Source organism: Corythoichthys intestinalis, chromosome 13 (assembly GCF_030265065.1).
Source record: "Corythoichthys intestinalis isolate RoL2023-P3 chromosome 13, ASM3026506v1, whole genome shotgun sequence".
Lineage (NCBI taxonomy): Eukaryota > Metazoa > Chordata > Actinopteri > Syngnathiformes > Syngnathidae > Corythoichthys > Corythoichthys intestinalis.
In genome coordinates, this window is record NC_080407.1 from 42,029,622 (window position 1) to 42,051,001 (window position 21,380).

The window sequence follows — 21,380 nt, forward strand, 5'->3', positions numbered from 1 at the left end:
TAATACAGTAAGATGACTGTTAATTAACGATATGCGTGATCACCTTCTAGTTTTTACAGTTTATAACGGAATCCAGCTAAGAAATTTGCCAGAGCAGACTGTCGTACAGGTGAGTAAGGAGAGAGGAAACTGAACTCATTTAAAAAGGATTTACTGGCACAAAATTGGGAAAATGTACGTAATGGAATTGACGACGACTATTGTGAGATGTGCTTTAATGCTTTTGCACAATAACAGTATTAACAGTATTCACAATAACAGTATTTACAATAATTAAAGCAATTATGTGTGTTTAAAACTAGGTGTTATGATTGTTTTCTCATGTAACAGTTTATTCGCCTGTGCTTTCGTGTTTACACAATGAAAAGAGTAAGGTTTCTGTTTTCAGTAAACGTTACCATAATGTTTCATTCTGGTTTCTGTTCTCAGTAAAGAATACCTTAGCAGCTAAACGAAACTCACGTGTGTGCAATAAAAGGCTGCGCTCCTCAGGGGGAGGGCAGAGAGGCTTGTTGTGAGCCACCCGCTCCGCATCAACCTTCCTCCTGACGGCCGTCAGCGTAAAAACGTATCTCCGTCTCCTGTCTGATCCTTGTCTTCGTCCTCCTCTAGGTCTTTATTATTTTGCTAGCTACAAGTAAGTTTAGACCTAACAACTATGTATATGAATTTAAAAAATATATATTCATATCATTATATGATAAAAACTGTCCAATACAACGGTACAGCAGAAAACCAAAGCACAAAGATCGAGCACGGTTCACGAAGGGATTACAAAACGCTTTTAAAAGGAGAAAAATACACTGTATAGAGAATTCATAAAACAGACTAGAGGCAGAAAAAAATACAGTGGTACCTCTACATACGATCGCTTCGACACACGAATTTTTCGACATCCGACGTAAAATTTGACTCGCCGTTTGTTTCTACATCCGACGACATGCTCGAAATACGACGACAATGGCAGCACCGCAGACGAATGCACGGCGGATTTTCTTGTGTAACAAATCAACACTGGTTTCAGAAAAGGTTGGTACAGGTGGTGAAACAAGGAAAAAGTTGACGCTTACCTTCTAAATGAAGATGCAAATGACAGAAAAATATGAGCGTAGGGTGGGCATCCGTGAAATGGCTCAACAATACATCTCCACGGTCCTCCTCCGACCATCGTTCGCCAGTCTTTATAAGTTAAGCTGACAATTCTTATTGTGGTAACATCTCCAGAGAAATCGCCAACTTCGCCACGTTTTTATCATTTATTTCACAACTTATTCAAAACAAAAACACCTTCTGTCTGCCGCAATTGACGGCGTTCTCAAGAAAACATTCAAAGTGAAAGTGAAACTCAAGCTCACCGGTCTGTCTCTGGCACGTGAGCCCCGCGGTGCGTTCAGGGTCAGCAAAAAACGTCCGCCACATTAGAACCCGATTCGTTACATTAATACAGGAATTATTATTATTATTATTATTATTCCGATTTTGGTTTATAATTTATTTGTTTTGCTATGTGTAATTGCTATTTGTAATAGTACCAGCAGTATTTTTTAAGGATTTAGTGAAGGTTTTTGGGCTGTGGAACGAATTAATGGAATTATAAAGTATTCCTATGGGAAAATCCTGCTCGACATACGACCATTTCGACTTACAAACAAGGTCCTGGAACGGATTAACTTCGTATGTAGAGGTACCACTGTATATAAAAATGAACTGACCAATATCATAAGGGTATGTAGGAAAGAATACTATAGTAAAATATTGTATAACAAAAACAATATTAAAGGAATATGGCACATATTGAATGGAATTATTAAAAACGGTGCCACGCAACAGAGCTATCCTCAGTGCTGTGTGGAAAATGATGTGAAGAAGGTAATATGGATGACATCTTCAGCAGCTTCAATGATTTCTATGTAAAAGTTGGACAAAATCTGGCAAAATAAAGAATGATTGAATGTTTATCCAAACAAGTTGAATAAATATTCCGCTTAAAAACGTTTCGTCGAGCATGTTTGGTTGTCAGTGGGACATAAGCTTGTCGCAATATGCAATAAGTAAAATTATCGCACGATAAATAAAAATGAGTGCGGTAATTTTCCCGGCTGCGATTTATCGCCACGTGCGTGCACTCGGCACACGTGCGCGTTGATTACGTATGAGACTCCAGTAGCTTTCACAGATGTTTATTGGCCATCAACACGCCGTGGAATTAAAGTTCGGACATACAAAATAAGGAAACACTTCTACTTTAAACATGGTAAAACTTTAGCATTGCTAAATTGAGGCTGATGGAAAAAAGATAATGTATTAACCACTTTAGTCTGCTATAAAATATTGACAGTCTTCTCCACAACGCAAAATTGCAGTTATAAGGTGACACATCAAACATGAAAACTCGCTGGATTAAAGAATTTGCAAGCGATGTGAACAAAAGAAAAAAAAAATCTATTACTGATACAACGTGCATGACGAAAGAGAAGTGCATTTTGTTTTGTTTCTTTTTACTGAGTGTAAAGGTTACAGTTAGTGGCTGAGCAAACGTATTTCCGGTGAACATTTCAAAATAAAAGCATGTCATGTTCAGATTACTGGAGGCAATCGCATATACTTCAGATTCTACACTAAGAATACATTTAAAATGACATTCATTATGAAAAATCTGACTGGCAATGATAATACGATGTAATAAATGATAATAATTTGGCAAATTTGTTGCATGCACTTTGCAGGACAAGATGACAGTCATTTTGGATCAAATTAACACTTTTAATGGGCTCTAATTGGCAGACAACAAAAATGACAGTGGGTATTCTGCACCTAACAAGCTTTAAAATGACTCATTATGCATTGTTTTTTTGTTGTTTTTTTAGTATGTATTTGTACATTTTAATATAGTTTGTGTTTTATTTAAGAATACCAATTTATTGCATTTCAATATGTGATTTATTAGGATGTATTCTCACTTTATTCGTGTTTGAATAGGTGGAAAAAAAAAACAGGCAATAATATCGCATATCGCAATAATTTATGAGACAACATATTGCCTACTAAAATTTGTTATCACGACAGGCCTAGTGGGACATCAATATTACAAATTTTGACAAAAATGTTTTGATTTTTTTGTCTTTTTGGGTCCAAAATGTTGATTATAATTGGTTGAAGAAAACAAGTTTGAACATGAAGGTTATGGTGTCCTAAAGGAGGGACCCAATCTGGCAATTGTGAATATAAAGGAATCATCAAAGGTATGAAGATTCGGAAAAAAAAAAAAAAAACAGGCTTAGGTATTAAAGGTATTAAACTAAAAAAAGTTTAAAAAATAAAATAAAATAAAAAAGACGTAAATGCACATGTAACTGCCATGTTGCATACATTGACTGTTTTTCTCGTTCTTTAGCACAGTGTGGGTTGCCATATAAGCGCTCATTTACAACCAATGTTCCCTCTAAGCTGCGCGCGTGCACAATCGCGCACTGCTGGCACCTACTCTGCGCACAAGAAATTCTATGCTGCGCACAAAAAAAAAAATCAACAGAAACGTATTAATTGCGTTGTAACTCGGTGAGTGACAGGTGTCCAGCAAATGATACGATAAGGTTCACTTCCGCTACGCAGCCAATCATAGCATTGACATTGCTTGTGTATTGTCCAGCCTACACGCGCGGTGTAGGTTAGCAAGCTATCAACAGTAAGTGAGTGCAGCGGAGTTGAGAGACGCAAATGCCAACCCCTTATCATGGCGAAACGAACGGGCAGCGACACATCCACTCACCAAGCCAAAGTAAAAAAGAAATGCGGTTCATATAAGATGGAGTGGCTGTCGGATCATGTGCAAATAGACGAACAAGCGGTGAAACTGTGTGATATTTGCCACGAAGCCAAAGTACCAAGTGAGTTTTCAGAGGGAAAAATGCGGACTGAATGGAAGTTGGACTACCTCAAGTGTCATATTCAGCAGAAAAGTCATTTGCAAGCTGTTGAAAATTACGAAGACTCAACATGGGACAGGCGATTGGTACATTATTGCGGGAGAATGCAAAAAGACCGACAGAAGAGAAACGAGCTGTCCCACAAAACAAAATCTGACCCAGAGGAAGTTGAAGTTCTTATTGACGATATTTTACTTGCCATTGAAATGAATGCGTCAGTGGTGTCAGTTCAACAAATCCGCAATCACATGGCAAAGTATGTAAGTATACCAGAAAGCTGGCGAAGTAAAAACTATGCCTTTGAATTTGTTAACTCAATAAATGAGATAGTGGAGAACGAGATAATGTGCAGTGTTAAAAATGCACCCTGGCATACACCGATAGTAGATAAGAGCACTGACATATCAGTACACCAACTGCTAGTCCTATATATTAAGATGTGAAAAAATAGGTACAATTTAAGTCAGATTGGTGTGTATTCTAGTGACATTTATAAAGATATTTTAATTATGGATATTAATCATTAAATGCTCTTAATACTAGATAGTTTATGGGCAGTAGAAATGTTAATAGGCGTGAAAAGGCGTGATACTGGTGTGTGGCCGCCATGTACCATATTTTACAGACTATAAATCGCAGTTTTTTTTTTTCCATAGTTTGACAGAGGGTGCGTCTTATACTCTGGAGCGACATATACTGTATGTGAACTTATTCACACATTATTATATCATTGTTTCTAGTTAGCATGTTCTTTATGCTATAGTTATCTGAATAACTCTAAATATCTATGTTACATTAACATACCAGGTATGTTCTCAGTTCGTTGTTTATGAGTCATGTAATGTTAGCATACCGTACACTTATTCAGACTGTTGTTCTCTATTGTATTTTTATTCTAAATTGCCTTTCAAAATGACATGTCTGTTCTTGGTGGTGGATTCTACCAAATTAATTTCCCCCAAAAATGCGACTTATACGCCAGTGCGACATATATTTTTTTACCTTTTAATTGCGCACGCCGGTGCGACATATATGTTTTTACCTTTTAATTGTGCATTTTTTGGCTGGTGCGACTTATAGTCCAAAAACACGGTACACATCTGATATTGCTCAACGTGGGCCGCAGTGTGCTCAGAGAGCAGGTGTGTTTGCTCAGACACATAAAAAAATTAGAGGGAACATTGTTTACAACCCCTATTTTAGCGGTGTAATTGACCTCTTGTCGGGCAACTTGTGCAGCCTCGTATGCCACACAAAGGTCGCGGCCAGATCTGCCGCGTCGGTAACGGCGATACTGCGTATTGCAGAAAAGGCAGCCACGTCACATTTTTTGAATCTAAGAATCAACTTGGTAACAAAGCATCGGTTTTAGTTACAACCTTAGTTTTGAGTTATAATATTATAATTAGGCTTGTTCTGAACAAAGGGAAGAGGAAGCTCAGACTGAATAAAAACAAGTTGTTTATCCTGAATAAAATTAACAAGCACAGTGAAGTACAAGCACTTTAAAATTTGAAGCAGAGTCGAGAGATTTTCATCAACGGGGGCCGGAATGATTAAAAGCACAATTTTAATTAACATTGTCTGATTTATACGACAGAGTATTAGGCCAAATAAAGAAAAGAGGGGTAATGTAGCTGAATAAGCAGCCACGTACTTTCCATAGCGCTTTGCTACCTCCACTAAAGTCAACAATAATGAAAGCATCTCGTGATGCCGTGTTTTAGAATCAGTTTCCAAAATAAGGAAATCTGTTATCTTTTAGCTCATTTACATCAAATTATAATCAATGCAAGGATTTTACTGATGCTTTGTTGGAGCTCCCAGCTAAGGTACATGTACACAAAGTGCGTAGCCCCTTAGTCAGCTACATTACCCCTACGAAATAATAAGACTTTTTGTTTTCCTTGTAGTAAGAGTACAACTTTAATCTCGTAGTCATTTTTTCCGCCTCCCTTTACTTGGCCCCAATACTCTGTCGTAATATGTCACTGTCAATCAATAGTAGTAACTTTTTAAATTATATATAATCACCCCTCCCCAAAAAAACTAATATTTGCAAGCTAATCTTAATTTTCCATATTTATGTAATTATATTATTGATGAATGATTTAGAATTTTTGTAATTTGGGGTCTAGTGTTTCAAATATTAGCTGTAAAAAGTGTAGTTTGAGAGAGGGAGAGTATTGTATAATAATGCCACTCAACTTGAGAGTTAAATCAGGTGAGCCAATACTTTTGGAAATAGTATGGATCGACATCATACAAGGACTGGACAAAGCACATGTGAGGCACCAATACTGCCAATCCTCAACAAGATTTGAGGAAACTCTACAATTGACCTGCGTGCACAATCTGATGAAGGCAGTCATTGGCCACTGCTTCTCACCCCAATACACACATGTCTCTTAATCTGATCCTTGCGAGTGAATTTTTGACCACAAACTGAGCAGGAAAAAGGTTTTTCACCAGTGTGGGTTCTTGAGTGTACTTTTAAGCTACACTTATGACTGAATCGTTCACCACAAACTGAGCAGGAAAAAGGTTTTTCACCAGTGTGGGTTCTTGAGTGTACTTTTAAGCTGCACTTATGACTGAATCGTTCACCACAAACTGAGCAGGAAAAAGGTTTTTCACCAGTGTGGGTTCTTGAGTGTACTTTTAAGCTACACTTATGACTGAATCCTTCACCACAAACTGAGCAGGAAAAGGGTTTTTCACCAGTGTGGGTTCTTGCGTGTACTTTTAAGGCACTCTTCTGACTGAATCCTTGACCACAATCTGAGCAGGAAAATGGTTTTTCACCAGTGTGGGTTATTTTGTGTGTGTTTAGGTTGCTCTTCCAACTGAATTTTTTACCACAAACCGAGCAGGAAAGGGATTTTTCACCAGTGTGGGTTTTTTTGTGTGTGTTTAGGTTGCTCTTGCAATTGAAAGTTTTACCACAAACTAAGCAGGAAAAAGGTTTTTCACCAGTGTGGGTTATTTTGTGTATGTTTAGGTTGCTCTGGCAACTGAATTTTTTACCACAAGCTGAGCAGGAAAAAGGTTTTTCACCATTGTGGGTTCTTGCATGTAATTGTAAGGCACTCTTCTGACTGAATCCTTGACCACAATCTGAGCAGGAAAACGGTTTTTCACCAGTGTGGGTTCTTTTATGTGTGTTTAAATTGCCCTTTCGGCTGAATTTTTGACCACAAACTAAGCAGGAAAAAGGTTTTTCACCAGTGTGTATTATTTTGTGTGTATTTAGGTTGCTCTTGCAATTGAATTTTTTACCACAAACTGAGCAGGAAAAAGGTTTTTCACCAGTGTGGGTTCTTGTGTATAGTTTTAAGTGGTGAATTTGAGTGAATCCTTGACCACAAAATGAGGTTTTCCCACACTGAGAGCATTTGCAGAGTTTGCCGTCACGGTGAGATTTCTTCTGACAACCATCTTTGTAAGGTGAGTGTGACGTGGCGCCTTTTCCATCTGATGGTGCAATGAAAATGTGTCCTTCTGTTGAGCTGCTGCTGCCACTTGGAGGCTCCGTCCCTCTGCTGACCTCACTTGGACCATCCTCGCCATTCAAGGGCTCACCACTTGACATGGTGATATCGTCCTCCTCTTTAAGGTATGGCAGCTCTACCTCCTTTTTGATTGAAAGTTGTACTTCTCTCTTTAGCTGTTGAGCGTCAGGACCAAGATATTTGTGGAAACCTGCAAGCCACAAGAAGACAAAAGATAACTTCTATGGACCGTCTATCCAGCTACTAGGCCGTGAGGTTAGACTGGCTGAGAGTGTATATACGCGTGCATACCAGATGCATTCTGGGCTGTCATTCCCATGACAACGATGCACCGATTGGCTGTTAGTCATCGTGCACGTGACATGACCTCATCCTTCAGGCGCAAGCAGTAGCAATTTTATTTATTTTATTAGGGTCCGAGCACCAACCGGTGCGAAGGCCCTATTGTTCTGCAAAGTCTTATCATTATTCCTTTTCATGTCAAATGAAAATGGCCAATTCAGAGGTCTTAACATGCTCAAAAACTCACCAACATTTGCACAAACTCGCGGATTTGCGAAAATTTCGATAATTTGGCAACGTTGTGAAAAAATGTCAAAAAATGGCTCAGTGGCGCCCCCTGAAATTTTTAAAAAAGGCCTGTCCATTCAGGTTTTTTCAACCTAGAGCGATGAAATTTGGGGAGTCGATACCTTGTGCAAGAATGCTTCAAAAAGTCTCTTGCACCCATTTTCCAAACCCAACAGGAAATCGGGTATTTTAGATTGAATGTTGAAAAACATTCCATTTTTGTCCAAAACCAGGGTGCACGTTTGAGACTATTGCGCCTTGAGACCATTGCGCCGAGGCAGTTAGTTGGATCCTCCTCAAAATTGGTGAGACTCTTCATGAGACATATGAGATGTTAAGTTATCAATATTGTGAGTTTTCATTCACGGGCTGACCTGGGCGGAGTATCAAATTCGGGCTTATTTGGGGATTAGGGTTTAGGGTTAGGGCTTCTTCAGGGCAAATGAAAATGGTCAATTTGAAGTTCTGAACATGCTTAAAAACTCAACAAAATTTGCACATATCAAAATGGTGAGTTTTCATTCACGGGCCTGACCTGTGCGGGGTACCAAAGTTGGGCGCTTTTTGGTGTTTAGAGTTAGGGCTTAGGGTTCGGGCTTCCTCATAGCAAATGAAAATGGCCAATTTAATTATTATTATTATTACTAGGTGGTTGTTATTACTTTTTCATGGCAAATGAAATGGCCAATTTGAAGGTCTTACCATATTTAAAAAAAAAAAAAAAACGAAAAGAAATTGGAGGAATCGGTAACTAAGCATTGAATGATCCAATTGGATTAAAAAAAACTTAAATCCAAATAGATATGTTTACAAGTGGTAACAGAAAATACACCGGAAATATTTATTTGAAAAGCATCATAAACATATTTAACAGACATTTAGCATACACATATAATGTATTATTTTCTTGCTTTTTTGACATTACAGCAAAGAGCAAGCCAAATGTATTTAGCATCCCTAAAAATAGCAACGAAAAGAAATTGGAGAAATCGATACATTCCCCGAGGGCCCGTTGAGTCGTGCTTGCAGGGCTAATCATTATTATTATTATTATTTTTATTTTATTCATTGTTTAGAAAAAAAAAATAGCACTTAAAATTTTAATCATGACTTGAGTATTATTTTCACTAAAAACTTTACTTGTATATGAGTATATTTTTTAGATCAGGGGTCCCCATCCGCCGGTCCGTGGCGCATTTGCTACCGGGCCGCACAGAAATAATATTTTATTAATGACCGCATTCTGGCCTGTGCCCCTGCTTAACACATCAATATCCCTGTCTACTCGAGATATAATACTACAGTATAGATTAGAACGTCGTCATAGAAATCCACTGATTGGACTGCAAGCAGTACATCTTTTTTTGTATATATAATACTGTATATCTATGTACGCTTGTACTCCATAATAACATATGACTAGGCCGCGGGCGCAGCACATTTGTTCCTCACAGACCCGGCGGCATGGGCGGGCATTAGGGGGCCGTGCCCGCCCTGAGGGACGGCTGTGCCCGCCCTAGCTCGATTAAACTGTACTGTGTAATTTTTTTTTTTTTTTTAATCTTCCACAAAAACACACACACACACAGGGAGAACGAACCCTATATTCCAGTGTTTTTCAATCGATTGTGCCGCCGCCGCGAGAAATTATCCAATGTCGCTTTTTTTAACATCGTCGGGCAAAGTTGCAGTAGGAAGGAAGGAATGTGGAAAAAGTTCTCGGTTGTGTGCAGATCAGTCGTGTTGCGTTCAAGAACTGCTCGGATTTCTAGCCGTCAGCCACCTTGCTCTCCGTAACAATGTGGACCGCAGCACTTCTACTGTTCATTATTTGACTCGTCAATTGTCGATATATACAAAAGTGTCCTTTCCATTTTATCCATATGTGACGACCGTTAATCCTCCCTCTTTGTTTTATTCCAACACATTATCGAGGACAGCTAGGTGGGAGATACCTAGAAATCCGAGCAGTTCTTGAACGCAACACGAGTGGCTATCTAGCGCCATGGCGCCATACAAGCTTAAACTCATCTCCAAATGAACCCCCGTCGTTTCAGAACAAGTCGATGGATTATTTTGTACGCCTTCGTGAAAACATGGGCAACTTTTTTGAGGAAAACTACAAAGGTAAATATGAACGCCCTGAAAGCCAGTTACTTTGTTGCTGAATCCCAAAAGTCCCAAACTGTGGCAGAGACGTTAATACTACCTGTCTGCAAAGCCATTGTCAGCGAGACAACCAGCACTGATGTGCTTAAATGCATTGCTCAAGTCCCCTGTCTGATAGTTTTTCAAGCCTAATTGCTAAACGTTTCACACTGAGTAAGTATAAATACTGAGAAATTATTTTATAATTAAATATACTATACATAAAGTAATTTTGGAACATTTTGGTGTGGTGTGCCGCGAGATTTTTTCCAACGTAAAAACGTCCTGTGACTCAGAAAAGGTTGAAAAATACTGCTCTAGTCATCCTATCTTGATCTGTCGTCACATTCAGAGCAGCGAATGTAGGCAATTTCTAGCCAATCACAGATAAGGGGGGCGGGCTGAGTAGCCGGTGTTGTGCCGAAAAATAGCCGCCCCGCGTGAAATGTCCCCCCCCGACAGGAACGCTTATTCATAACGCTTTATTGAGCGTTTATTTGATTTATTTGTTTATTTATTTTATTGTTGAGCGCCCACACGTCACTCGTACAGCTTTTTCTTATCAATCGATGGACATGGAAACGATTTTCTTATGCAGTGAATATATGTATTATTTTACTCTGCTTGAACTAAATGTCATAACTGTGTGATTGTCATTGAGATATGGTCGTGAAAACCTGTAGACTAATACATTTCTGTTCAAAGATGATTATGTGGCCCAGTCCACGATTTGTTGGTAAAATAAAGTACTAGTATTTTGTCTCATTTATTTATTTAAAAGTGATTTTACAGTCGTAAATCCATTACTGTAACGAGTCCATGAAAACATTTGATGTTTTCACCTCAATAAAGCGTTATAAATAAGCGTTCCCGTCAGGGGGGACATTTCACGAGGGGCGGCTATTTTTCGGCACAACACCGGCCATTGTGTACTGCGATTGGATAGGGATTGCTCCGGTTACAGAAATGGCGATTGAGCGGCTCCTCTGTTGCTAATTCAAATTGGAATGGACATCCGTGTTTTTTTTTTCAAGAAACTAAAGACGAACTCAAGCCACGACAAAGACGCGGCCGAAAGTCAACATGAAGGGATAGCGCTGCCACCTACAACAGTTTCACTGACTGACACTATCATCAGAAAATATAACGGGTAAAAACGCCACTGTTACGGCTAAATTTACATTGAAGAAGTGTGCCCCCCCCCCCAAAAAAATGTAATGCCCCCCCGTAATTTTTTTCTGCAGCCGGGTCTGGTTCCTCACACTAGCGAAACTGACTGGAAAACAGACGTCTTTGGAGAGATTTTTTACGGCGAAAAAGGACACTTGATGAGCCAGAAGATGAGCCTACAACCTCGAAGACCCAGGAACTGCGAAGGAGTGGATTCGTGACCCGTTTGTGAATAAACCGAGTGATTCGAGCATGTCTGTGCAACAGGGGGATCAGCTTGTAGAGATCGCAAATGACAGCGACCTTAAAGCAGAAATGTGAAGTAATTTTATAACATGCCAAATAGGGTCACAATTAAAGTAATTAAACGTTGTCCAACAAATAAAGCATTAAAAAAATAATTCATATGTTGTATATTTGACAAAATAATCGCGTTTCCGATGTTCAAGCCTGAAAGGGGACGAACCCGGAAGTGATACGTCACACCGGGAACAGCGATGGCAGCTCCATACATACGGCCAGCATACAAAGCCCTTCAAACAATGATTCAAACAGCGATATAAGCGATAGATCGAGCGCAAGGGAGGAGATCCAAGTTTTTTAAGAGTTGGAGGAAGAAGAGGAGGTTGGAATTTTATGTTGGACCTAACATGTATTAGCCAGACGCTAATCAGGATGCAAACAATGTGCCTAGACTACCTGACATGGAATGGATACAACACCCATCGAGATTACAAGATTGGTAAAATATAGGCTGTTATTATTTTCATGATTTGAAGATGCAGGCATTTGCACATAATTTTATGTTTTTGTCTACCTGATGACATTGTTAAAAAAAAAGAATAATCAGACAACAGGAGGATCAGCTTGTAGAGATCGCAAATGATATCCGCACTTATGAAGGTACCGAATTTGATTTCTGCCTCATCTGGAAGAACAATGCTTAGAATGACCTTGGATTAGAGCTGGGCGATATGGCCTTAAGTACGTATCACGGTAAATTGAGCAGATTTTCCTCGATAACGATAAATGACGATAAATTCGCCCAAGCAGACTGTTTGAAATTTGAAAATCTGAATCAATGTATGAAATACAAATGAACCGTTTCTCGTTGATTTATTTACCGGCTTTCAATATAACAATTGTACACGCAGTCTAAACATTAAGTATAAAAACATTTCTTGTAAACAATAGGAATTCAAGTATGAACATTTATAACCGCTTGTATGACTTGAACAATGTACATTATAAAAATCAATACGACGACTGTGCAAACATGTCATTGTAACACAATTGACTTACAGCCTGAACAGTACACTTCAAACAGACAACTTATTTTTAATGGCTGCTGTGACATAATTACTCAACACAAGTGTTTACTTCAAGGTTTCAGACTTTTTTTTCCAGATCATTTTTTTAATACATGCACCCCCCACACAGACACAACCATATTAAAGCTATATTGCTCTTACTCCAATGAAACATTTAAGATTTTATGATGGCAGTAATGACACAGAATAAAGCAAGCACATACAGAAAAATAGCTGTGGACATTAAACAGTCATATTATAGGCTTCACTGTTAGATTATACTTTATGTTGAATGCTTTACCATCATAAAAGCCATCAGAGAAATCACAAACACACATGCAGATACAAAATAATGCAACATACTGATTCATCGATGCAGTCCGTGCCCAATCCCTTTATTAAGTTCAGCAGTTTCGACAAAATTAGAGTCGCTATCAGACTCCATCACATTCATCTGTAGCGTTAGCCTGCGGCCTGGCTACCAGTAGAAAGCATTGAAAGCACCCTCTCCTGAAATCTGGAGAACCAGGGAGGACAGCGGGTGAAAGCCCATCTGTAGGCTGCCAAGAGTCTACTTAATGTCAGGTGAAAGTTTGGTGAAGCTCCCTTAAGCCCGACTCCATCACGTTTCCTTGTAGCGTTAGCCGCGAGCGTTAGCTTACCGGGCTTCTGTTTGTTTGATTTCCTGATAATCACTTGACTTCATACGTAAGCACACTGACTAGAGGTGTGCAAAATTTCCGATTCTTAGATTATTCGCGATTCGGCCGTGGAAGATTCAAGAACGATTCACAAACATCCAAATTCCGATTATTGAAATATGCCAAGTAAAGCAGAAGTAGGACACACTCAGCGCGCCGCGCGGTCTTCGGTACGCAATTAGGGACGGCGCGAGAGTAGCTAAACATCATGCTTCTCATTACCCGGCCCCTCGGGTAACGCCAATGCTCAACTCACGGCTCTAGCTCAACTCATGCCAAAAGATTAAAAAAAAAAAAACAACTTACCTGACTGCTGCCGAAAAGCTGCTACAAGCCACATTATGTTACGGTAGATATCATTTATATAGGACTAGATGCATTATAGCTTCGGTATCGTTACCAGCACATCTACAAAAAACTAGATGCTGGCGTTAGTAACGGCCGCCATCTTAAAGCAGTACACGTCCCTGCAAGGCTGTTGTTGCGAACCTTCCAAGCGAACCTAATTAACTTTTTATCTAAAATACTCCTAAATCGGTAAAATATTGACTTGAATCTATCTTTAAAATAGTTTTAAAACTTTCACATGTTGAAAGTAGACAAAAGAGAAATTATGGAATAGCAGGAGCAATTTTAACAACTTTAACGGTTGATTCACAACATTAAATTAATTGAAAGTAGTTTAAAGCTGCTGATATAGAATAGGGACTGGAGTTTTTTATTTAATGTTATTTTTGTATATTTGTTTACTGCTATATGTTAACTTGATACTGAAATAGTAGTTTGGTTTAGCCTCAGAGGATTTTTGAACAATTTTGAAACTAATGTACAAAACAAATAAAAAAATTAATAAATAAATAAAATTAAAAAAATAAAAGGAGTGGGGTGCATCAATAATCGTTTTATAATCGAATCGGAGCCTCTGAATCGTAATCGTAATCGAATCGTTAGGTGCCCAAAGATTCCCAGCTCTAACACTGACTGCTTTCTTAAAGGGGAATAAACATAACCGAACAACACGGAGTCAAAGCGGGATGAAAAGACTATATTTTCTTGTTTTATTATATTACCGAATTTACCGACATGGTCAAAATTACGTCGGTCATCATGAAAAATTTCAGTAACGGTAAATTTTCGGTATACCGCCCGGCCCTACCTTGGATTGGTCCGGACTCTTCTTCCTCCTTGATGTATGTAGACTCTGGGTGCTCAGGACGATGGGCTTGGCTGACATATAGATCTGTAAGACCACAAACACACGGTCCAAATCTTATTTCTTAATTATCAAACTTGTTGCAAACGGTAAATTTTCGGTATACCGCCCGGCTCTACCTTGGATTGGTCCGGACTCTTCCTCCTCCTTGATGTATGTAGACTCTGGGTGCTCAGGACGATGGGCTTGGCTGACATATAGATCTGCAAGACCACAAACACACGGTCCAAATCTTATTTCTTAATTATCAAACTTGTGGCAAACGGTAAATTTTCGGTATACCGCCCGGCTCTACCTTGGATTGGTCCGGACTCTTCTTCCTCCTTGATGTATGTAGACTCTGGGTGCTCAGGATGATGGGCTTGGCTGACATATAGATCTGCAAGACCACAAACACGCGGTCCAAATCTTATTTGTTAATTATCAAACTTGTGTCTCCAAAGTTGTTTTCTGCTGGAGAAAATTTCTACTTGCCAATTTTCTTTTGTTTATTTATGTTTTTTGTCATCCAATCCGTTTCAAATTAATTCAATAGGTTTGACATTACAGCGACTAGTTGGCGTAGTCGACGTCATCGATGATGTAAATGTGCTGACTAGCACTCCATCCCGTCGACGGTTAATAAAGGGTTAAAAAAATATATTCTTGTAAGGTTGAGAATGGCCGACGCTCGGGATTCAAGCGGGGAAAGCGGCACAAAGCCAAAAAAGTGCACCAGAGTGACCAAAGACGAAACAAAAGAGGGTACACTGTACAGTCCCTGACAAAAGTCTTGTCGCTTATCCATTTTGTAGAAACAATTGCTAATAACCTGACTTTTCATTATTCAATTGGTTTCAGAAATGGCTCATATGAAAGCTAAGACCCTCCCGAATGATGTTGAATGTACAAAAATATATTTGTTTCATTGAAAAAAGATTTATCATTTAATTAAGACATATAGACCAAATTTTGGCAAGACAAAAGTGTTTTCGCCTACAGAAAGTACTGTGAAAATTGAACAAAAATGTACTTCAAATACAAAAATACGTTATAAAATATAAGCGAATTAAGTAGTGGTGCTGTGAGATCCAAATTTAATATTTTGTATGACTTTCATGGGCTTCGGCAAGGATTCATACAATCTATTGATGAAGTCAAGTCTTGCATGCCTCCCAGAGTTCATCAACATTGTTGGGTTTCGTCTTCCATGTGATTAATGGCTTATTTTCCCGTTCACATTATTAACGTCATGACATTGGATCATGACATCGTTATTAAGAAAATGCTTTAAAAAAAAAAATGCATTTTTCATGTGAAGTTTTGACATAGTCCGCTGTAATAAATTGCTATTATTCTCTATCATGATGAGGTTATTGTGTAAATATCCCATTTAATAAATTACATAAAATGTATGGCTTTGGACGTGAAAATGTGCGCTTTTCTAAATTAGGTACTGTATTGTATTTGTGATATTATGGTTAGAGATGTCCCGATCTGATATTTGGATCGGATCGGACGCCGATATGGGCAAAAAAATGCGTATCGGTATCGGATCGGAACACGGGAAAAATTCCGATCCAGACTTCCGATCCAGTTTTTTTTTTTTTTTAAAGTCCGGTCCGGGTTTTCCAGCGCACCGATTTACATAATCCATTCCAGTTTTTGCTTCGGTTTCCCTAAAATCCGGTCCGCATTTTACGGCACACCTTCAACACACTACATTTACATTACCTTCTCCCAATTTACCGAGAGACTTTATCGGTAAAAATGTCAGCTGTGTGGGATCATTTCACCTTAAAGGACGACAAAGACGAAGAGGCAGAGAGTTACATATGCCACAATAAAGTCAAGCGTAGTGGTAAAGCTGTAAGAAGTTTTAATGCAACCAACTTAATCAAGCATTCAGCGAAATACCACCACAAACATTATGAGGAGTATGTTAAGAAAACCGAAGACAAAAAGAAAGGTCCTACGCAACTAACACCGGCAGAAACTTTTGCTATGCATGACAAACTGGCACTCGACAGTCCCAAAGCCCAGGGAATAACAAGAGTCATTGCCGTAGAATTCATTCTGGATGACGAGCCATTATCTCACGTGAGTAAAGATGCACCATCCAACACGCGATTCGGCCGCTGAAGATTTGAGAATGATTCACAAACATCCAAATTCCTATGATTTAAATATGTCAAGTAAAGCGGAACAAATACACAGTGCAGTCTTCGGGACGCAATGCGGTGAGAAACTGACCGCATTGTGTCCCAAAAGTATACATAACTTGTCTTAGACCCGGGTAATGCCAATGCTCAACTCACGGCTTTAGCTCAACTCATGCCGCTTGATAAAACACAAGAATACCTGACTTCTGCTGACAGCCGTAACAAACTACGTCAACGTCGTTTTACTGGAGATAATAGATATCATATGTATACAGAACCAGATGCTACACGACAGACACGACTGCGTTAGCAACACGGAAGTATTAAAAACCAGATGCGTTAGTAAACAGCCGCCATCTTAAAGCAGAAGACTTCCCTAGTAGGCTGTTGTGAACCTTCCAAGCGAACCTAATTAACTTTTTATCTAAAATACTCTTTAATCGGCAAAATCTTGACTTGAATCTATCTTCAAAACAGTTTTAAAACTTTCACATGTCAAAAGTAGACAGAAGGGAAATTATGGAATAACGGGAGCAATTTTAACAACTTTAACGGTAGATCCGCAAAATTAAATGAATTGAATGTAGTTTAAAGCTGCTGATACATGGGGACTTGAGTATTTTATTTACTGTTTTAAAATGTTAACTTTTTATACAATTTTTGTAACTAATGCACGAAACATTAAAAGCATCTAATAGCTTGGGGGATTTGTGGGATTTTCCACTGAGGTTGTTGGTGTGTTTTGCTTTTTTAAGACAGTTTACAATATTATTTGCACGTTTTACTGACTGACAATGCCATTTCTGTTTGTTATTTATGTTTTGTGTTTGTCACTGAATAAACAGGTCAGTTTCTTGTTATTCAAACTAACCTAATTCAGCTGGCTAGTTGCTATCAAGGGTACTAAAACCTTTTTCAACATGAGTCTGACAACTAAGTAAGGAGGCTAAATAACTTTAAACTTTAACACATGCTCAGATAGGTCGGTATTGGCCAGTATCGGTATCGGATCGGAAGTGCAAAACAATATCGGTATCGGATCGGAAGTGCAAAAACCTGGATCGGGACATCCCTAATTATGGTATTGTCCGACTTAAAAATTACTTTTATTCTTTTAACTTATGACTCTTCCTTACACATACGCTCACCATTTTAAATGTCTAAAAACAATGATATAAATGCATATGCCGTAGTCAGTGATGGATCTGGCTGTATTTTCCTTATGGTCTTGCCCAGCCCATCAAAGACAAATCCTTACTTATCTGACACTCGTTTAATGTCATCTGAATACATATTTCCTTAAAACGACCTCCAGAAACTATATTTTTAATGTCACATTTTGTGGTAGGTGCAGACGTGGCTGTCAGAAATTGCGATCCCCTTCTATTGTGTCTAAAATCAATCAAGTCACCGCTAAGGCTCTTTGCTGATTTTCTGATTTTTTTTCATAATCTCAAATATACAATAATGCCATTTATTAGAGCACACCTTTTCACAATGTCAAAAGTCATACAATAAATGTAATTCATTGAATGGGATATTTACACAATAACCTCGTCAGGAAAAATAAGAATAATAGCAACTTATTGCAGTTTAATATTTCACAATATCAAAATTAACCAATCTACTGAAGCAGAAATTTTCGAAACGTCAAAATTTCATAATATATATGTGTTTTTTTTTTAAGCAGACATTTTGTTCATGACAACGTCATGATGAAATATCATGACGTTTATTCCGTGAAAGGGAAAATAAGCCTCGTCAACTAGTAGCGAGCGTATAGCCTCGTTTACTTAGCAAATGGCAGTTTACGCCGTTAGCGTAAGTGGCCTTCATCGTTTCCTCATCGTCATTGCTGTCTGCAACATCGCCTTCCTTCGTCACAGATTCTGACGAATCGCAGATATCGGTACAACACCGCCATCCCCAAATTTCCCCTCCGGAGGATCAATCAAGGATTATCTTTATGATTCAAAACGATAGATGTCCAATTTATTTAAACAAATGTTTTGCATCGAATACTAATCTTTCATTTCAAATTCATTACCGTGGGGACAAAAAAAATAGTACTGTATTTCCCGAATCGGTGAACCAACCTGGTAGTCTGCGAAGAACAACTTTTAATTCCATTTTGCAAGCAGTCGAGAGTTGATGTTGTCGCTGATCTTTTGCGCCACAAAGTTCCGACTCGAACTTTGCAGTTGGCGTCCTTCTTGCGTGCATTCTGCACACTTTAACAGGCTCCAACTTGATGTTCAAGCGTCAACCCCGTTGCTCTGTGTTCGGAAGCTAAGCTAAGCTAACTAGGCTCCGAAGCTTCAACGCGCACAAATACCACTTGAAGATGGACAGTTCCAGTCAAGTAGTTCTGAACCTCCTGCGTCACGAACTTACTTTGTGGGTTAACTACGCACGAAAAGCAGCGTGTTGCTGAACACGTTTCATTTTCCGCAAACTAACCGTGTGTGTGTGTATAGCGCAGGATGGCGGCGCGCATGCGCAGACAAATGTGACTAGCTCAGGTAGTAGCTCCGCTACTGCGCATGCTCCACTCACATCCTGTCGGGACTCAAGCTGAAACACACGGAATCCGCTGCGCTGATGACTGAGGTTTTTCATTTTTCACAACTAAAATACTGTTTTTTCAGAAAATGTCTAGATTTCCTTGATTCACCTACCTGTGGTAATATATTAAAGATGACCCCATGTATAACATATTTTGTTTCCTAGTTCTAAGTGGTAGTTTAAAGTTTGTTTTCTCGTATAGACATGTAAAAACTAGAGCTGTCAAACGATTAAAATTTTTAATCGAGTTAATTACAGCTTAAAAATTAATTAATCGTAATTAATCGCAATTCAAACCGTCTATAAAATATGCCATATTTTTCTGTAAATTATATATATATTCTGTAAAATAAATTGTTGGAATGGAAAGATAAGACACATGATGGATATATACATTCAACATACGGTACATAAGGACTGTAGTGGGCATTTCACTCTACTGTCATTTAAATCTGTCTATGCTGTTCTCACTCTGAAGCGTCTACTTTTTCCAAAGCTAGACAGCTAGTGAACGACGCCTTAATAATTCTTCTTCCTTTTTCATCTGATTTATTAATAAAATGCCCTCAAACCATTGTCCTCTTTAGACCGTCGTAAAACTACAAAATAAAAGTACACAAGCATTGCATTAGCAACAACGTTAGCTTAGCACGCTATACAGGTTCACTAAACATAAACAAAAAGCGTCTCATACAAAAAATATAACATTTCACTTACTAACATAATATGTACATTCTTTACAACAACCATACTTACGGACAAATCTTGTCCAAGGATCATATAAGTACAACATTATCAGCCCGAGACGTCGTGCAGCCATAATGAACTGGTAAGAAAACAATAAACCATGTCGCAAAGCGACCACAAGAGTACGCTGTTGGACAGCATAAAAAGCCTTGCTGTAAAACTTACCAAAAGGCAGAATACTTTCTGAGCGGGACATGTGCGTTAATTGCATCAAATATTTTAACGTGATTAATTTAAAAAATTAATTACCGTGCGTTAACGCGATAATTTTGACAGCCGTAACAAAAACATTTGTTTCCCCAAAAATTTGGGTTTGTGGTCACGGCTTTTAAATTCTATTTTCCACTTTTCTTTCCTGTTGCACTTTCTAATGCTTACATATATGTGTGTGTACATTTTCCATTTTATAGACTTAGTTTGACCTGAAACACAAACAAATGACATTTAACAGTGGTTCTAATTTTAGCAAAACCAAACCTGTACCTCTTTAGAGGCATTTTTCATTTTGGACCCAAGCAACACAAAATGATTACAAGACAGGAAAAACATTTTATGATTTTCCTCAACATGGTGGAATGTATAACAATAACAACTTATTACCTTTGATAAAGAAAATCACAATATTTATTGAAAAATTGGTGTTATGGTTCATAGTTTACACATAACATTTTATTGATCAGTGGCCTGTGATGGTTTGTGTACAGCATGGTTTCCCCAAGGACCAAGAGCAGCAGAAAAAAATGGATGGCAATGGTCAGTCGTCAAAACATGAAAAAAATGCTTTTTTGTTTGTTTGTTGCCATTTAAAAAATGGGCTTAGTGTGCACAGCCAGAAGTCACCATCAGCAGGCACCACCAGCAGCATGATGTCAATCCATCTATCATCTTACACTTGCTCTGGGGTCCAGTCGCGGGGGCAGCAGCTTTAACAGGGAAGCCCAGACTTCCCTCTCCCCAGCCATTTCATCCAGCTCCTCCGGCAAGGTCCCAAGGCGTTCCCAGGCCAGCCGAGACACAGTCTCTCCAGCGTGTCCTGGGTCGTGACTATAGGTTAGGGTAGGAACGTAGACCGACAGCAGCATGATGTGTATCATGAAAAAGTAACCTAAAATAATAATATACATTAGTTTTTTTTATTTTTATTATAAATGTGTATTATTTGTTGACATCACTTTTCAATCTATACACATCTCTAAAATATAATGTCAAACATTTTGGTGTAAAGAATACAGGTTGTCCTGCATTGACTTGGTACTCTTTCATGAGGGGGATACCTTACTTCAGAGTTTACAAAATGGAGCTAATAAGCCAGTCGTCGACCAGTACTCACAAATACAGATGAGTGTGTACGTCTCAAAGGGCCTCTGAAAGAGTTAG

The 21,380-nt window shown here is 38.6% G+C and overlaps 1 protein-coding gene across 2 annotated transcripts; it reads right to left on the minus strand.

The window, feature by feature from the left end:
- Positions 1–310: 310 nt before the first annotated feature.
- Positions 311–19,158, minus strand: LOC130928945 (zinc finger protein OZF-like). 2 transcript variants are annotated; one of them, XM_057855781.1, is made up of 5 exons: positions 18,788–19,158; positions 14,846–14,929; positions 14,670–14,753; positions 14,494–14,577; positions 311–7,628 (listed from the first exon to the last, which is right to left on the minus strand). In XM_057855781.1, the coding sequence occupies exons 1-5, from the start codon at positions 18,912–18,914 to the stop codon at positions 6,295–6,297; spliced, it is 1,713 nt and encodes a 570-aa protein (XP_057711764.1). In that variant the 5' UTR covers positions 18,915–19,158; the 3' UTR covers positions 311–6,294. The 2 variants fall into 2 exon arrangements, with proteins under 2 accessions (XP_057711764.1, XP_057711765.1); XM_057855782.1 differs by lacking the exon at positions 14,670–14,753.
- Positions 19,159–21,380: the final 2,222 nt, after the last annotated feature.